The sequence below is a fragment of the Caretta caretta genome, chromosome 14 (assembly GCF_965140235.1).
Source record: "Caretta caretta isolate rCarCar2 chromosome 14, rCarCar1.hap1, whole genome shotgun sequence".
In the NCBI taxonomy this organism is placed as follows: domain Eukaryota; kingdom Metazoa; phylum Chordata; order Testudines; family Cheloniidae; genus Caretta; species Caretta caretta.
In genome coordinates, this window is record NC_134219.1 from 32,509,326 (window position 1) to 32,528,367 (window position 19,042).

Sequence of the window (19,042 nt, forward strand, 5' to 3'; positions counted from 1 at the left end):
TTGAGGGCAGAGTGGGCCTGTTCCTACCCTGCAGTGACTGCAGGCCCAGCAGCAAGTGCGTGTGGCCAGTGGAATTGGGGAGCTGACCCCTGGCAGGCACAGACAAGGCTCCATCAGGCAAAGGGCAGGTGGTGGCGAGGTGCCTCCCAGCCCTGGGTACCCTGGGAAGCATTGCAGGGTATTAACTTACTGCAGGTTTGGGGCAGTTAAAAATGACACCCCAAGGCCCCAGCCCAGTGAGAAGGACTGAGGAGAGGAACTGTGACTGCGCGGGGCACCTGAGTCCCAGCACCTCCCAGAGTTGGCTCTGCCTAAAGCCACAGTCCCGCCCCGTGAGTAGGGCTTTACCAAATTCATGACCATGAAAAATGCATCACAGACTGTGAAATCTGGTCTCCCCTGTGAAATCTATCTGGGGGGGGCGGGAAATATGTCCCAGAACTACCCCCCTTATGTCTACGCTGCCTTCAGAGCTGGGCGGCCAGAGAGCAGCAGCTGCTGGTCTGGTGCCCAGCTCTGAAGGCAGCGCTGCTGCCAGCAACAGTGCAGAAGTGAGGGTGGCATGGTGGATTGGGGGGGGGGGGGGCGGGAGGGCCAGCCTTATGCATGGGTGATGTGGGCAACTGCCCCGAGAGCGGTGGTCAGGAGGGAACCCCGCCACCCGCCAGCTCCAGGCCCTTTTAACCTCTGAGTGCTGGACCCTGGAATGGGGGAGGGGCAGGGCTGGGAGCGTCCCGGGCAGGGGCTCCTACCGTGTGCCAGGCTCTAGCTGCAAGTTCGGGCTGGGCTGGGGAGGAACAGGACCTCTTCCCCTGCATGGGCTGCTCCCAGGGCCAGATCAGAGCCACTGCCAGGAACCTCCCCCAGCAGCAGAAAGCTCCGTGGCTGCCGGCCGGGAGCCCAGCTCTGAAGGTCGCACCACTGCCAGGAGCAGTGCCGATGTAAGGGGAGCAATACCGTGACACCCCTCCCCCAATAGCCTTGAGACCCCCCATGACCCTCTTCTGGGATGGGATCCACACAGTTACAACAGGGTGACATTTCAGATTGAAATAGCTAAAACTGTGAAATTTAAAAGAATTTTAAAAATCTCATGACCATGAAATTGACCAAACTGGATGGGTGAATTTGATAGGGCCGTACCCAGGAGACTAAACAGGGGGTACTTCACATTACAGCTACACAAATGTGGATCCTCAGTTGCACTGTTTCTATCACGGCCGCTTCTTTCTGGCAGATCCATTTGAGCTCTGCGGCACACGTCTCAGACAGAACCTGGCTGCCTTTTATCCACCCGCAGCTGTTCCCAGCAGCAGAGCCTGAGAAGCTGCAGAGTGAGAGAGAGTCCGTGTCACTGTGGGTCCCTGTAACAAGGAAAGGCCCAGGGGTGAGTCTTTCCTCCCCCTCCCCGTAATGGGAAGCTTGGCTCTGGTGTTGTCCTTCATCTCTAACTTCCCTGCGGACCATCAGTCGAGAAGATGTCCCAGGCTGTGAGATGACTTAGGGCAGTGGCTCTCAACCTTTCCAGACCACTGCACCCCTTTCAGGAGTCTGATTTGTCTTGCGTACCCCAAGTTTCTCCTGACTTAAAAATGACTTGCTTAGTGTATGTCTATACTACGGAATAAGGTCGAATTTTCAGAAGTCGTTTTTTTAGAAATTGGTTTTATATATTCGAGTGTGTGTGTCCCCCACAGAAAATGCATTAAGTGCACTAACTCAGCGGAGTGCTTCCACAGTACCGAGGCTAGAGTCGACTTCCGGAGCGTTGCACTGTGGATAGCTATCCCACAGTTCCCGCAGTCTCCGCTGCCCATTGGAATTCTGGGTTGAGATCCCAATGCCTGATGGGGCTAAAACATTGTCGCGGGTGGTTCTGGGTACATATCGTCAGGCCCCCTTCCCTCCCTCCCTCCGTGAAAGCAAGGGCAGACAATCGTTTCGCGCCTTTTTTCCTGAGTTACCTGTGCAGACGCCGTACCACGGCAAGCATGGAGCCCGCTCAGGTAACCGTCACCATATTTCTCCTGGGTGCTGACAGACGTGGTACGGCATTGCTACACAGTAGCAGCAACCCATTGCCTTGTGGCAGCAGACGGTACAGTACGACTGGTAGCCGTCCTCGTCATGTCCGAGGTGCTCCTGGCCATGTCGGCTGGGAGCGCCTGGGCAGACATGGGCGCAGGGACTAAATTTGGAGTGACTTGACCAGGTCATTCTCTTTAGTCCTGCAGTCAGTCCTATTGAACTGTCTTATGGTGAGCAGGCAGGCGATACGGATTGCTAGCAGTCCTATTGCATCATCTTCTGCCGGGCAGGCAAGAGAAGAGGATGGCTAGCAGTCCTACTGCACCATCTTCTGCTGAGCAGCCATGAGATGTGGATGGCATGCAGTCCTTCTGCACCGTCTGCTGCCAGCCAAAGATGTAAAAGATAGATGGAGTGGATCAAAACAAGAAATAGACCAGATTTGTTTTGTACTCATTTGCCTCCTCCCCCGTCTAGGGGACTCATTCCTCTAGGTCACACTGCAGTCACTCACAGAGAAGGTGCAGCGAGGTAAATCTAGCCATGTATCAATCAGAGGCCAGGCTAACCTCCTTGTTCCAATAAGAACAATAACTTAGGTGCACCATTTCTTATTGGAACCCTCCGTGAAGTCCTGCCTGAAATACTCCTTGATGTACAGGCACACCCATTGTTGATTTTAGCTCCCTGAAGCCAACCCTGTAAGCCGTATCGTCAGTCGCCCCTACCTCCGTCAGAGCAACGGCAGACAATCGTTCCGCACCTTTTTTCTGTGCGGACGCCATACCAAGGCAAGCATGGAGGCCGCTCAGCTCACTTTGGCAATTAGGAGCACATTAACCACCACACGCATTATCCAGCAGTATATGCAGCACCAGAACCTGGCAAAGCGATACCGGGCGAGGAGGCGACGTCAGCGCGGTCATGTGAGTGATCAGGACATGGACACAGATTTCTCTGAAAGCATGGGCCCTGCCAATGCATGCATCATGGTGCTAATGGGGCAGGTTCATGCTGTGGAACGCCGATTCTGGGCTCGGGAAACAAGCACAGACTGGTGGGACCGCATAGTGTTGCAGGTCTGGGACGATTCCCAGTGGCTGCGAAACTTTTGCATGCGTAAGGGCACTTTCATGGAACTTTGTGACTTGCTTTCCCCTGCCCTGAAGAGCATGAATACCAAGATGAGAGCAGCCCTCACAGTTGAGAAGCGAGTGGCGATAGCCCTGTGGAAGCTTGCAACGCCAGACAGCTACCAGTCAGTTGGGAATCAATTTGGAGTGGGCAAATCTACTGTGGGGGCTGCTGTGATGCAAGTAGCCCACGCAATCAAAGATCTGCTGATATCAAGGGTAGTGACCCTGGGAAAAGTGCAGGTCATAGTGGATGGCTTTGCTGTAATGGGATTCCCTAACTGTGGTGGGGCCATAGACGGAACCCATATCCCTATCTTGGCACCGGAGCACCAAGCCGCCGAGTACATAAACCGCAAGGGGTACTTTTCAATAGTGCTACATGCTCTGGTGGATCACAAGGGACATTTCACCAACATCAACGTGGGATGGCCGGGAAAGGTACATGACGCTCGCATCTTCAGGAACTCTGGTCTGTTTCAAAAGCTGCAGGAAGGGACTTTATTCCCAGACCAGAAAATAACTGTTGGGGATGTTGAAATGCCTATATGTATCCTTGGGGACCCAGCCTACCCCTTAATGCCATGGCTCATGAAGCCGTACACAGGCAGCCTGGACAGTAGTCAGGAGCGGTTCAACTACAGGCTGAGCAAGTGCAGAATGGTGGTAGAATGTGCATTTGGACGTTTAAAGGCACGCTGGCGCAGTTTACTGACTCGCTTAGACCTCAGCAAAACCAATATTCCCACTGTTATTACTGCTTGCTGTGTGTTCCATGATATCTGTGAGAGTAAGGGGGAGATGTTTATGGCGAGGTGGGAGGTAGAGGCAAATCGCCTGGCTTCTGGTTACGCGCAGCCAGACACCAGGGCGGTTAGAAGAGCACAGGAGGGCGCGGTATGCATCAGAGAAGCTTTGAAAACCAGTTTCATGACTGGCCAGGCTACAGTGTGAAAGCTCTGTTTGTTTCTCTTTGATGAAACCCCCCGCCCCTTGGTTCACTCTACTTCCCTGTAAGCTAACCACCCTCCCCTCCTCCCTTCGATCACCGCTTGCAGAGGCAATAAAGTCATTCTTGCTTCACATTCATGTATTCTTTATTCATTCATCACACAAATAGGGGGATGACTACCAAGGTAGCCCAGGAGGGGTGGTGGAGGAGGGAAGGAAAATGCCACACAGCACTTTAAAAGTTTACAACTTTAAAATTTATTGAAGGCCAGCCTTCTTTTTTTGGGGCAATCTTCTGTGGAGGAGTGGCTGGTTGGCCGGTGGCCCCCCCCACCGCGTTCTTGGGCGTCTGGGTGTGGAGGCTATGGAACTTGGGGAGGAGGGTGGTTGGTTACACAGGGGCTGTGGTGGCAGTCTGTGCTCCGGCTGCCTTTGCTGCAGCTCAACCATACACTGGAGCATACTGGTTTGGTCCTGCAGCAGCCTCAGCATTGAATCCTGCCTCCTCTCATCACGCTGCCGCCACCTTTGAGCTTCAGCCCTGTCTTCAGCCCGCCACTTACTCTCTTCAGCCCTCCACCTCTCCTCCCGGTCATTTTGTGCTTTCCTGCACTCTGACATTATTTGCCTCCATGCATTCGTCTGGGCTCTGTCCGTGTGGGAGGACAGCATGAGCTCGGAGAACATTTCATCGCGAGTGCGTTTTTTTTTCTTTCTAAGCTTCACTAGCCTCTGGGAAGGAGAAGATCCTGTGATCATTGAAACACATGCAGCTGGTGGAGGAAAAAAAAGGGACAGCGGTATTTAAAAAGACACATTTTATAAAACAGTGGCTACACTCTTTCAGGGTAAACCTTGCTGTTAACATTACATACATAGCACATGTCCTTTCGTTACAAGGTCGCATTTTGCCTCCCCCCACCGCGTGGCTACCCTCTCAACCCTCCCCCCTCCCTGTGGCTAACAGCAGGGAACATTTCTGTTTTTAGCCACAGGCAAACAGCCCAGCAGGAATGAGCTCCAATCATAGAATATAAGGGTGGGAAGGGACCCCAGAAGGTCATCTAGTCCAACCCCCTGCTCAAAGCAGGACCAATTCCCAGTTAAATCATCCCAGCCAGGGCTTTGTCAAGCCTGACCTTAAAAACCTCTAAGGAAGGAGATTCTACCACCTCCCTAGGTAACGCATTCCAGTGTTTCACCACCCTCTTAGTGAAAAAGTTTTTCCTAATATACAATCTAAACCTCCCCCACTGCAGCTTGAGACCATTACTCCTCGTTCTGTCATCTGATACCATTGAGAACAGTCTAGAGCCATCCTCTTTGGAACCCCCTTTCAGGTAGTTGAAAGCAGCTATCAAATCCCCCCTCATTCTTCTCTTCTGCAGGCTAAACAATCCCATCTCCCTCAGCCTCTCCTCATAACTCATGTGTTCCAGACCCCTAATCATTTTTGTTGCCCTTCGCTGGACTCTCTCCAATTTATCCACATCCTTCTTGAAGTGTAGGGCCCAAAACTGGACACAGTACTCCAGATGAGGCCTCACCAATGTCGAATAGAGGGGAACGATTACGTCCCTCGATCTGCTCGCTATGCCCCTACTTATACATCCCAAAATGCCATTGGCCTTCTTGGCAACAAGGGCACACTGCTGACTCATATCCAGCTTCTCGTCCACTGTCACCCCTAGGTCCTTTTCCGCAGAACTGCTGCCTAGCCATTCGGTCCCTAGTCTGTAGCTGTGCATTGGGTTCTTCCGTCCTAAGTGCAGGACCCTGCACTTATCCTTATTGAACCTCATCAGATTTTTTTGGCCCAATCCTCCAATTTGTCTAGGTCCTTCTGTATCCTATCCCTCCCCTCCAGCGTATCTACCACTCCTCCCAGTTTAGTATCATCCGCAAATTTGCTGAGAGTGCAATCCACACCATCCTCCAGATCATTTATGAAGATATTGAACAAAACCGGCCCCAGGACCGACCCTTGGGGCACTCCACTTGATACCGGCTGCCAACTAGACATGGAGCCATTGATAACTACCCGTTGAGCCCGACAATCTAGCCAGCTTTCTACCCACCTTGTAGTGCATTCATCCAGCCCATACTTCCTTAACTTGCTGACAAGAATACTGTGGGAGACCGTGTCAAAAGCTTTGCTAAAGTCAAGAAACAATACATCCACTGCTTTCCCTTCATCCACAGAACCAGTAATCTCATCATAGAAGGCGATTAGATTAGTCAGGCATGACCTTCCCTTGGTGAATCCATGCTGGCTGTTCCTGATCACTTTCCTCTCATGCAAGTGCTTCAGGATTGATTCTTTGAGGACCTGCTCCATGATTTTTCCAGGGACTGAAGTGAGGCTGACTGGCCTGTAGTTCCCAGGATCCTCCTTCTTCCCTTTTTTAAAGATTGGCACTACATTAGCCTTTTTCCAGTCATCCGGGACTTCCCCGGTTCGCCACGAGTTTTCAAAGATAATGGCCAATGGCTCTGCAATCACAGCCGCCAGTTCCTTCAGCACTCTCGGATGCAACTCGTCCGGCCCCATGGACTTGTGCACGTCCAGCTTTTCTAAATAGTCCCTAACCAACTCTATCTCCACAGAGGGCTGTCCATCTCTTCCCCATTTTGTGATGCCCAGCGTAGCAGTCTGGGAGCTGACCTTGTTAGTGAAAACAGAGGCAAAAAAAGCATTGAGTACATTAGCTTTTTCCACATCCTCTGTCACTAGTTTGCCTCCCTCATTCAGTAAGGGGCCCACACATTCCTTGGCTTTCTTCTTGTTGCCAACATACCTGAAGAAACCCTTCTTGTTACTCTTGACATCTCTGGCTAGCTGCAGCTCCAGGTGCGATTTGGCCCTCCTGATAACATTCCTGTACTCCTCCTCTGAGTGTCCCCTGAAGAAAAGCACTCTATTTCAACCAGGTGACCATGAATGATATCTCACTCTCCTGAGGATAACACAGAGAGATAAAGAACGGATGTTGTCTGAACGCCAGCAAACATACACTGCAATGCTTTGTTGTACAATGATTCCCGAGTACGTGTTACTGGCCTGGAGTGGTAAAGTGTCCTACCATGAAGGACGCAATAAGGCTGCCCTCCCCAGAAACCTTTTGCAAAGGCTTTGGGAGTACATCCAGGAGAACCGTGAATGCCAGGGCAAAGTAATCCTTTCACGTGCTTGCTTTTAAACCATGTATAGTATTTTAAAAGGTACACTCACCGGAGGTCCCTTCTCCGCCTGCTGGGTCCAGGAGGCAGCCTTGGGTGGGTTCGGGGGGTACTGGCTCCAGGTCCAGGGTGAGAAACAGTTCCTGGCTGTCGGAAAACCGGTTTCTCCGCTTGCTTGCTGTGAGCTATCTACAACCTCATCATCATCATCATCTTCTTCGTCCCCAAAACCTGCTTCCGTATTGCCTCCATCTCCATTGAAGGAGTCAAACAACACTGGGGTAGTGGTGGCTGAACCCCCTAAAGTGGCATGCAGCTCATCATAGAAGCGGCATGTTTGGGGCTCTGACCTGGAGCGGCCATTCGCCTCTCTGGTTTTCTGGTAGGCTTGCCTCAGCTCCTTCAGTTTCACGTGGCACTGCTTCGGGCCTCTGTCCTTCGTGCCCTGGGAGATTTTGACAAAGGTTTTGGCATTTCGAAAACTGGAACAGAGTTCTGATAGCATGGATTCCTCTCCCCAAACAGCGATCAGATCCCGTACCTCCCGTTCGGTCCATGCTGGAGCTCTTTTGCGATTCTGGGACTCCATCATGGTCACCTCCGCTGATGAGCTCTGCATGGTCACCTGCAGCTTGCCACGCTGGCCAAACAGGAAATGAGATTCAAAAGTTCGCGGTTCTTTTCCTGTCTACCTGGCCAGTGCATCTGAGTTGAGAGTGCTGTCCAGAGCGGTCACAATGGAGCACTCTGGGATAGCTCCTGGAGGCCAATACCATCGAATTGTGTCCACAGTACCCCAAATTCGAGCTGGCAAGGCCGATTTAAGCACTAATCCACTTGTCAGGGGTGGAGTAAGGAAATCGATTTTAAGAGCCCTTTAAGTCGAAATAAAGGGCTTCATCGTGTGGACGGGTGCAGGTTTACATCGATTTAATGCTGCTAAGTTCGACCTGAAGTCCTAGTGTAGCCCAGGGCTAAGGGTATGTCTACACTACGAAATTAAGTCGAATTTATAGAAGTCGGTTTTTTAGAAATCGGTTTTATATATTCGAGTGTGTGTGTCCCCACAGAAAATGCTCTAAAGTGCATTAAGTGCATTAACTCGGCGGAGTGCTTCCACAGTACCGAGGCAAGCGTCGACTTCCGGAGCGTTGCACTGTGGGTAGCTATCCCACAGTTCCCGCAGTCTCCGCTGCCCATTGGAATTCTGGGTTGAGATCCCAATGCCTGATGGGCTAAAACATTGTCGCGGGTGGTTCTGGGTACATATCGTCAGCCCCCTGTTCCCTCCCTCCCCCCCCCGTGAAAGCAAGGGCAGACAATCATTTCGCGCCTTTTTTCCTGAGTTACCTGTGCAGACGCCATACCACTGCAAGCATGGAGCCCGCTCAGCTCACTTTGGCAATTAGGAGCACATTAAACACCACACGCATTATTCAGCAGTATATGCAGCACCAGAACATGGCAACGCGATACCGGGCGAGGAGGCGACGTCAGCACGGTCCCGTGAGTGATCAGGACATGGACACAGATTTCTCTGAAAGCATGGGCCCTGCCAATGCATGCATCATGGTGCTAATGGGGCAGGTTCATGCTGTGGAACGCCGATTCTGGGCTCGGGAAACAAGCACAGACTGGTGGGACCGCATAGTGTTGCAGGTCTGGGACGATTCCCAGTGGCTGCGAAACTTTCGCATGCGTAGGGGCACTTTCATGGAACTTTGTGACTTGCTTTCCCCTGCCCTGAAGCGCATGAATACCAAGATGAGAGCAGCCCTCACAGTTGAGAAGCGAGTGGCGATAGCCCTGTGGAAGCTTGCAACGCCAGACAGCTACCGGTCAGTTGGGAATCAATTTGGAGTGGGCAAATCTACTGTGGGGGCTGCTGTGATGCAAGTAGCCCACGCAATCAAAGATCTGCTGATATCAAGGGTAGTGACCCTGGGAAATGTGCAGGTCATAGTGGATGGCTTTGCTGCAATGGGATTCCCTAACTGTGGTGGGGCTATAGACGGAACCCATATCCCTATCTTGGCACTGGAGCACCAAGCCGCCGAGTACATAAACCGCAAGGGGTACTTTTCGATAGTGCTGCAAGCTCTGGTGGATCACAAGGGACGTTTCACCAACATCAACGTGGGATGGCCGGGAAAGGTGCATGATGCTCACATCTTCAGGAACTCTGGTCTGTTTCAAAAGCTGCAGGAAGGGACTTTATTCCCAGACCAGAAAATAACTGTTGGGGATGTTGAAATGCCTATATGTATCCTTGGGGACCCAGCCTACCCCTTAATGCCATGGCTCATGAAGCCATACACAGGCAGCCTGGACAGTGGTCAGGAGCTGTTCAACTACAGGCTGAGCAAGTGCAGAATGGTGGTAGAATGTGCATTTGGACGTTTAAAGGCGCGCTGGCGCAGTTTACTGACTCGCTTAGACCTCAGCGAAACCAATATTCCCACTGTTATTACTGCTTGCTGTGTGCTCCACAATATCTGTGAGAGTAAGGGGGAGACGTTTATGGCGGGGTGGGAGGTAGAGGCAAATCGCCTAGCTGCTGGTTACGCGCAGCCAGACACCAGGGCGGTTAGAAGAGCACAGGAGGGCGCGGTACGCATCAGAGAAGCTTTGAAAACCAGTTTCATGACTGGCCAGGCTACGGTGTGAAAGTTCTGTTTGTTTCTCCTTGATGAACCCCCCCGCCCCTTGGTTCACTCTACTTCCCTTTAAGCTAACCACCCTCCCCTCCTCCCTTTAATCATTGCTTGCAGAGGCAATAAAGTCATTGCTGCTTCACAGTCATGCATTCGTTATTCATTCATCACACAAATAGGGGGATGACTACCAAGGTATCCCAGGAGGGGTGGTGGAGGAGGGAAGGAAAATGCCACACAGCACTTTAAGCACAGCACTTTAAAAGTTTACAACTTTAAAATTTATTGAATGACAGCCTTCTTTTTTTTGGGCAATCCTCTGTGGTGGAGTGGCTGGTTGGCCGGAGGCCCCCCCACCGCGTTCTTGGGCGTCTGGGTGTGGAGGCTATGGAACTTGGGGAGGAGGGCGGTTGGTTACAGAGGGGCTGCAGTGGCAGTCTGTGCTCCAGCTGCCTTTGCTGCAGCTCAACCATACACTGGAGCATACTGGTTTGGTCCTGCAGCAGCCTCAGCATTGAATCCTGCCTCCTCTCATCACGCTGCCGCCACCTTTGAGCTTCAGCCCTGTCTTCAGCCCGCCACTTACTCTCTTCAGCCCTCCACCTCTCCTCCCGGTCATTTTGTGCTTTCCTGCACTCTGACATTATTTGCCTCCATGCATTCGTCTGTGCTCTGTCAGTGTGGGAGGACAGCATGAGCTCGGAGAACATTTCATCGCGAGTGCGTTTTTTTTTCTTTCTAATTTTCACTAGCCTCTGGGAAGGAGAAGATCCTGTGATCATTGAAACACATGCAGCTGGTGGATTAAAAAAAAAGGGACAGCGGTATTTAAAAAGACACATTTTATAAAACAGTGGCTACACTCTTTCAGGGTAAACCTTGCTGTTAACATTACATACATAGCACATGTGCTTTCGTTACAAGGTCGCATTTTGCCTCCTCCCACCGCGTGAACGGATTTTGGTTGAATGCCAGCAAACGTACACTGCAATGCTTTGTTCTACAGTGATTCCCGAGTACGTGTTACTGGCCTGGAGTGGTAAAGTGTCCTACCATGAAGGACGAAATAAGGCTGCCCTCCCCAGAAACCTTTTGCAAAGGCAGAACCGCAAATGCCAGGGCAAAGTAATCCTTTCACATGCTTGCTTTTAAACCATGTATAGCATTTTAAAAGGTACACTCACCAGAGGTCCCTTCTCCGCCTGCTGAGTCCAGGAGGCAGCCTTGGGTGGGTTCGGGGGGTACTGGCTCCAGGTCTAGGGTGAGAAACAGTTCCTGGCTGTCGGGAAAACCGGTTTCTCCACTTGCTTGCTGTGAGCTATCTACAACCTCCTCATCATCATCTTCGTCCCCAAAACCTACTTCCTTATTGCCTCCATCTCCATTGAAGGAGTCAAACAACACGGCTGGGGTAGTGGTGGCTGAACCCCCTAAAATGGCATGCAGCTCATCAAAGAAGCGGCATGTTTGGGGCTCTGACCCAGAGCGGCTGTTCGCCTCTCTGGTTTTCTGGTAGGCTTGCCTCAGCTCCTTCAGTTTCACGCGGCACTGCTTCGGGTCCCTGTTATGGCCTCTGTCCTTCATGCCCTGGGAGATTTTGACAAAGGTTTTGGCATTTCGAAAACTGGAACGGAGTTCTGATAGCACGGATTCCTCTCCCCAAACAGCGATCAGATCCCGTACCTCCCGTTCGGTCCATGCTGGAGCTCTTTTGCGATTCTGGGACTCCATCATGGTCACCTCCGCTGATGAGCTCTGCATGGTCACCTGCAGCTTGCCACGCTGGCCAAACAGGAAATGAGATTCAAAAGTTCGCGGTTCTTTTCCGGTCTACCTGGCCAGTGCATCTGAGTTGAGAGTGCTGTCCAGAGCGGTCATAATGGAGCACTCTGGGATAGCTCCCGGAGGCCAATACCATCGAATTGTGTCCACAGTACCCCAAATTCGAGCCGGCAACGTCGATTTAAGCGCTAATCCACTTGTCAGGGGTGGAGTAAGGAAATCGATTTTAAGAGCCCTTTAAGTCGAAATAAAGGGCTTCATTGTGTGGACGGGTGCAGGTTTAAATCGATTTAACGCTGCTAAATTCGACCTAAAGTCCTAGTGTAGACCAGGGCTAAGACTTTTCAGTGTAGACCAGGCCTCGAACAGACGTTGGACATTTAACATGAGCAAGTTATACAATGGGAGCTTTTCCCAAACATCTCAAAGAGTAAACGTCAAGCAGCACTCACCGCACTGGATCTAATGGGGAACCGTCCACCCAGGTCCATTTCCCCCCTGGGGGTGTCACTTTAAGGCCAATCCAGATGTAGTTTGCATCTTGTACAACATCTTGTATGAAATCCTGTGATGTGCAAAGCAGAGGGAGTGGGGATGAGTATCCTGTAACATGCTAGAATTCCCTTAGTGATCCCTGTCACGGAATGTGGGGGAGTCCAGGCCCTGCACCCCTCTTCTTGGGATTCACTGAGACTCTCAGCCAGCCAGTAAAACAGAAGGTTTATTAGACAACAGGAACACAGTCCAAAACAGAGCTTGTGGGTACAACCAGGACCCCTCAGTCAAGTCCTTCTGGGGGAGCAGGGAGCTTAGACCCCAGCCCTGGGGTTCCCTGTGTTCCTCCACCCAGCCCCAAACTGAAAACTGAACCCTCCTAGCAGCTCTCTCTTGCAGCCTGTCTTCACATTCCTGGGCAGAGGTGTTACTTCCCGCTCCCCCTCCTGGCTCAGGTGACAGGCTCTCAGGTCTCCCATTCCCAGGTCACATTCCCAGGTCAACACTTCACCCCTCCCTGCTGCGTCACATCCTCACAATCCCATGAAGTGCCTGCTCTCTCCTTCAGTAGCTCCGCCCATAATGCCAGCAGGAGACCCCACCAGCCCCTGAGTTAGTTCACCCTCTCCCCTGGGTGGGCAGGGTCCCAGTGCAGGTAAACGTGGCTCTCTCTATGCAGACATGGTAACATCAGCACCAGTCCTTGGTGGCACAGGGTGAGCTGGCCCTTTAAGGGAGTCCTGGGTTGAGCCTCATCTGTGACTAGGTGCCCCTGGACTCAGAGGCAAAGGTGATGGAAGCAGGTGACCAGGAGCCAGACCTGGTGGGGCTACAAGGGCAGCCAGTCTGGGCAGGGAGAGATTTGATGGGGTAGGAGGTTTGTGTGAGTAGCTCTATGCAGAAGGGCTCTGCTGAGCTCTCAGACAGAGAGCCTGGGAGTGAAACGCCTACAGGAGCCAGCTGGGCAGAATGGGGTGGGAAAGCTGTGGGGTTCTTGTTCTGAACTGTATGTTAATAAACCAGACCCCTAGAAGGGGAGAAAACACCCCAGTGTGGAGTTTGATTTGCGGGGGGGTGGTAGAGTCAGGCTACACTGGGATTGTAACTAGTGACATACGTCTTTCTCCAGCTGGATTTGGATGAGCCTGTATTTTATGTTACCATCTCCTCCCGGTTCTGGATCACGAGCATGCGAGAGCTCTTCCCCGAGCAGTCGTCACGGCTCCCAGTCCAGTCTTTACGCTCCTTAGACAGCCAGTAGCACTTGTCCCCATGCAGCAGCCAGTCCCTGGGGCAGAGTTTGCACCCGGATCCCTCTGGAGGGAGAGATGGGAACCGAGGTGTCATTAATTCTGAACCTTCAAACTACAGCTGGATGAAAACTCTTGTTCAAAGTTGTTTTTTAATGGAAAATGCCATTTTGAGCCAAATGAAAGGTTTTATTTTGATTGCCATTTTTCATTTTTTGATGGGGGAGTGGACTTTGAATGGAAATACTGGTTTTGAGGGTGGGAGGGAGGATTTCATTCAGTTTTGGAGGGGAAATAAACATTTACTCTTAACAGTTCCCTCCATTTGAAAAGTGGGGGAGGACTTTCACTTTTCTACTTCCTTCAAAGGACATCAAACTGTCATTTCTTTCCACGTTTTTCATGACCTAGGCTTACACTGTATCAGCTCTAGTTCTAGACATTGCTGAAGTTTCCCCTACAGTTGTGTAAAAAGCAGGGCTGTCAATTGTTAACTCACGTGATTAACTGAAAAAATTAACTGTGATTAAAAAAATTAATCGTGATTAATCACACTGTTAAAAAATAGAATACCAATTGAAATTGATTAAATATTTTTGGGTGTTTTTCTACATTTGCAAATATATTGATTGCTATTACAACACAGAACACAAAGGGCACAGTGCTCACTTTACATGATTATTTTTGATTACAAATATTTGCACTGTAAAAATGATAAAAGAAATAGTATTTTTCAATTCACCTCATACAAGTCCTGTAGTGCAATCTCTTTATCGTGAAAGTGTAACTTACAGATGTGGATTTTTTTCTTACATAACTGCACTCAAAAACCAAACAACGTAAAACTTTAGAGCCTACAAGTCCAGTCAGTCCTACTTCTTGTTCAGCCAATCGCTAAGACAAACAAGTTTTGTTTACCTTGACAGGAGATACTGCTGCCCCCTTCTTATTTACAATGTCACCTGAAAGTGAGAACAGGCATTCGCATGGCACTTTTGTAGCTGGCATTGCAAGGTATTTATGTGCCAGATATGCTAAACATTCATCTGCCCCTTCATGCTTTGGCCACCATTCCAGAGGACATGCTTCCATGCTGATAATGCTCGTTAAAAAAAATAAATGCGTTAATTAAATTGTGACTGAACTCCTTGGGGGAGAATTGTAGGTCTCCTGTTCTGTTTTACCCACATTCTGCCCTATATTTCATGCTATAGCAGTCTCGGATGATGATCCAACACATGTTCATTTTAAGAACACTTTCACAGCAGATTTGACAAAACGCAAAGGAGGTACCAGTGTGAGCTTTCTAAAGATAGATTCAGCACTCAACCCAAGGTTTAAGAATCTGAAGTACCTTCCAAAATGTGATCGGGATGGGGTGTGGAGCATGCTGTCAGATGTCTTCAAAGAGCAACACTCTGATATGGAAACTACAGAACCCAAACCACCAAAAAAGAAAATCAACCCTCTGCTGGTGGCACCTGACTCAGATGATGAAAATGAACATGCCTCGGTCCACTCTGCCATGGATCGTTATTGAGCAGAACCCGTCATCAGCATGGATGCATGGCCTCCGGAATGGTGGTTTAAGCATGGAGGGACATATGAATCTTTAGCGCATCTGGCACATAAATATCTTATGATGCCGGCTACAACAGTGCCATGCTAACGTCTGTTCCCACTTTCAGGTCATATTGTAAATAAGAAGTGGGCAACATTATCTCCTGCAAATTGTAACCAAACTTGTTTGTCTGAGCGATTGGCTGAAGTAGGACTGAGTGGACTTGTAGGCTTGAAAGTTTTACATTGTTTTATTTTTGAATGCAGTTATTTTTTGTACATAATGCTACATTTGTAAGTTCAACTTTCATGATAAAGAGATTGCACTCCAGTACTTGTATTAGGTGAATTGAAATATTCTCTTTCTTTTGTTTTTTACAGTACAAATATTAATAATCAAAAATATGAAGTGAGCACCGTACACTTTGTATTCTGTTGTAATTGAAATCAATATATTTGAAAATGTAGAAACCATCCAAAAATATTTAAATAAATGATATTCTCTTATTGTTTAACAGTGCGATTAAGCGCGATTATTTTTTTTAATCGCTTGCCAGCCCTAGTAAAAAGCCTTCAGGCTCAATGTACTAGTGAGGGCTTTTCTCAGGGTCAGCACTCAAACAGCCGGGCACGCTGTAGGTCAGGAAAGCAAGGTGCTGGGAGGCCAGAGAGGAGAGAATTCACTCCAAGTCTTTACACGGAGTTGCTCTCTTACGAATGATCTGCTCTAACTCAGTCACAAGTTCTGGGCTCGATGTAGGAATCACTGGCTGGGAGAAATCTCTGGCTTGGTGCATTCCAATGTAATTCCTTGAGGTTTGACGGTGTGAGCTTATAAAAGCTGAACAGGGACAGACCCAGGCTGTTTCCCAATGGGAAACCTCAAGGGAAACTCAGTGTTGAAACAAATAAGACGGATGACACCCCTGACTAAGGCAGAACTGAACCCAGAGACTCAACCTGGGCGCTGGGGACGTTGTACCTCTGCTGGTGTCAGGATTCAGCTGGGAGTTAAAAGCAAGGTCCCATTATGGTCATTACAAATCCTATGGCTCTTCTTTAGTGGGGGAGATCTGAATCGGTTCAAATGACAGTTCGGGGGACTACAATTTGCCTCCCTCAAATGCCCTGTGAAATTCCAATAGGTGAGTGGATTCTGCTTCAACCATTCCCCTAAGACATCGTCTGCCCGTGTTGTGTGCTGCTGAACAGTTGTGGAGTTTCACTCCAGAGGTGGCTGCATGTCAGTAGTGGGGGGAAAGGATTCCCATAAGTACGACGTGGCTGGTAAAGACCTTTGGGATCCAACCTCTAGAGCAGTTGTATTCTTTATTACACTATTGTCATGATTGTCTGTGCTCCAGCAATGGGAATTCCTCTTCCCACTAGAGGTCACTGCTGCTCCTCTGCACAAGCGGCTGAGAATTACTTATTGTGCTTCGCCTGCACACTCCCTGGGGAAAGGATCGTCTTTTTGTGATGTGTTTTTTATGGCATCTGGCACAATGGGGCCTCCATCCCTGAGGCAGGACTGCAGTGGAAAGAAATAGGGTAGAGCTGAGAGGTTCCTGTCCTGGATCGGGTTAGGGGTTGGTTTGGGGATGCTGCACACAGATAGTAAGACAATCTCTGCCACAAAGAGCTCCCAGCCTGAACATCTGATGTGAAACGGGTGGAGAGAAAGAGGAGGACGGCAACAAGGAAAGAGAGAGACCAGCTGGGTAATTCCTGTTCCTGGACTAACTTCCACTGGTGGAAGATACAAACTCGGAGCTCCACAGAGCTCTTCTTCAGGGCTGGGGGAGGACATCAGAGGAAACCCGAAGCAGAGCTCTGTGGCGCTCCAGAGTTTGTACCTTTCACCACCAGAAGTTGGTCCAAGAAAAGCTATCAGCTCCCCGCCTTGTCTCTCTCACATTCTGGGACCAGCCCAGCCACAACACCCCTGCCCCCGAGAAGGGAGAGGAACCCGGCCATCGGGGTACAGACAAAGGCAGCCACAGCCTGGGTCTTGCACCCACCACCTGGGAGAGATGAAGTGAAAGAAGACAGGGGCGCTGGGGGTGACAGCGCATCACAACGGCACCCAGAGCATTCAAGCAGATTTAAAGGTGTCTCTCCCCCCGCCCCCCCACCTCAACTTTAACATCACCCTGGCGGCGGAACATTGTTCTCCCGCTGGAGTTACGAGCCGAGCAAGCCCCCCCACCCAAGCCAAGCCAATGCAGGGTCAGACACCGCCTGCCCTTCACCCGCAGAGCTCCCCGGCCACACGGCCTGTTCGCGGCTCCTGCTCGCAGCCCCCGAGGGGCTGAGCTTCTCTCGCGAAGGCTCCTGCAAAGACCCCGGCTACCCTGTCCCCCAGGAGCCGTGACACCCCCCCCCCCCCAGCCACGAGCATGGGACCCCAGAGGCTGGAGGGACCGGGGCAGGAGGCCAAGCGATGCGTGCCGCGCTCTGGGCCAGGCTCCTCGGGAAGGGAGAAGTGACGTCTGCACACGGGGTTGATTTGTCCCCCGAAGGGAGGATTTGCCAGAGAACAGGAGCCCTTTCTGAAAGGCAGGACATCTCGCCGACTTGGGAGCAATTCTGGGTGTTTTACTGGGTTTTCTGGCACGTCTAAAAGCTACTGTTCATTTCCTGGAAACCCCCCCGCCCCCAATCTCCCCTTAACCCAACACCTCACTTTGGGGGAAACGAAAATATTCAAGCTCAATTTGTGGCCGAAGAATGGACACACAATTCAACAGCGGCTGCTGTACAAATCGTACGTCATTCACAGACATTGAGACACCCTGCAGCCTGCCTGTGGGGGCTGTAACAATAATCACAGGGCTGCGATGACACTGGGATCTTCAGAATAACCCCCCGTCTCCACCCTAACCCCAGTCCCCCATTGCAGAGCCGGGGTGGGAGTCAGGTTCCCAGGGCACTGCTCTGGAGGAAGATCACAGCTTACCTCCTCCAGGGACTCCATGGTTGCAGCATCCTTTGCAAGGCAGGTCCCTGCTCCATCTCCCCATCTCTGCGCATTAGCTGAGCGGGAAGCCCCAACTCCCCCCTTCACACACATCATGTCTTCCCCCATTGCTCGTGCAAGGGAAAGTGCCTGAAAAAGCCAGCTGCAAGGAGAATGAAACTACACAACACGGGGGAGATCATACGCCTTATTAGCATATTGCTTCTGATTGGACAAGGGGCGGGAGCCCCGGAGAGGGAGGAGGGTCCACTTGCTCTGGCCCAGGGCCCCAGGAAACCCTCGTCCGCCTCTGCTCATCTCGCTATTGGCCTAGTTTTACCAGGGGCTGCCTAAAAGCACTGGTGACCTCAGTGCAAACCAACATTCCAGACAGTGACGTCTTCATCTTGCTCTATGGAGTGTACACCGACATGTACATTTCCAGCTGATTTCTTTTATAATTATATGGTAACAAGGAGAGAGTCAGCAATTTTTCCATAATAGTGGCTGTGTGACACTTTTGTATTTTTATGTCTGGCTTTGTAAGCAAATGGTTTTTAAGTGAAGTGTAACTTGGGGTCTGTAAATCAGACTCCTGAAAGGGGTACAGTAGTATGGAAAAGTTGAGAGCCACTGCAATCCTTGGGCGAGCAGGGGCAGAGACTGGTGGGACGGGGGGAGAAGGGGCAAAGAAGGGCCTCTCTGCCCCGGGCACAGACTGGGGGAGGGTTGGAACTGTGACAGAGTGGGAATTTTCTGTACTATTTTGTATGAATACTATGTGCCTCAGTTTCCCCTATGTGCTGCATGGTTAAGTAGGTGGTGGGAAAAGGTTGTTTATCCTTTGTAGAGACCCAGAGATACAGACGTGGCCGACGCCTAGATGCCTGGGCCCTGGGGCCCCATGCCCACGGAGACGCCCAGAAGACAATGGCCACTCCAATTGCCCAGACATTTGGCACCCAGCAACTAATGACCATGGATGGCCCACTCTCTGCAGGAAGCCAGTGGGATGGGATCAGCTGGAGAACAAAGGGCTGAGGAGGAAGG

General features: G+C 50.7%; 1 protein-coding gene across 5 annotated transcripts; it reads right to left on the reverse strand.

Moving 5' to 3' along the window:
- Positions 1-1,151: 1,151 nt before the first annotated feature.
- On the reverse strand, positions 1,152-18,153 carry LOC125628928 (killer cell lectin-like receptor subfamily F member 1). 5 transcript variants are annotated; one of them, XR_012665016.1, is made up of 5 exons: positions 17,993-18,152; positions 13,385-13,539; positions 12,181-12,293; positions 11,131-11,533; positions 10,205-10,742 (listed from the first exon to the last, which is right to left on the reverse strand). XR_012665016.1 is itself a non-coding variant. In XM_075119773.1 (4 exons), exons 1-4 carry the CDS (start codon positions 18,054-18,056, stop codon positions 1,168-1,170), a joined length of 492 nt encoding a protein of 163 aa, XP_074975874.1. In that variant the 5' UTR covers positions 18,057-18,153; the 3' UTR covers positions 1,152-1,167. The 5 variants fall into 5 exon arrangements, 4 of the variants coding, with proteins under 4 accessions (XP_074975874.1, XP_074975876.1, XP_074975875.1 ...); XM_075119773.1 differs by lacking the exons at positions 10,205-10,742; positions 11,131-11,533 and adding an exon at positions 1,152-1,327 and having other exon boundaries at positions 17,993-18,153; XM_075119775.1 differs by lacking the exons at positions 10,205-10,742; positions 11,131-11,533 and adding an exon at positions 4,347-4,885 and having other exon boundaries at positions 17,993-18,153.
- Between the last annotated feature and the right edge of the window lie 889 nt (positions 18,154-19,042).

Excerpts from the sequence above, each read along its gene's own strand:
- LOC125628928 (XM_075119772.1), bottom strand. The coding sequence starts at position 12,219 with ATGGACCTGGGTGGACGGTTCCCCATTAGATCCAGTGCG. Across the intron at positions 11,534-12,180 it reads TCCCCATTAGATCCAGTGCG|GGCATGAAGGACAGAGGCCA; the intron begins GTGAGTGCTGCT and ends AAAATCTCCCAG. Across the intron at positions 10,743-11,130 it reads AGGCGGAGAAGGGACCTCTG|CTGCATGTGTTTCAATGATC; the intron begins GTGAGTGTACCT and ends TTAATCCACCAG.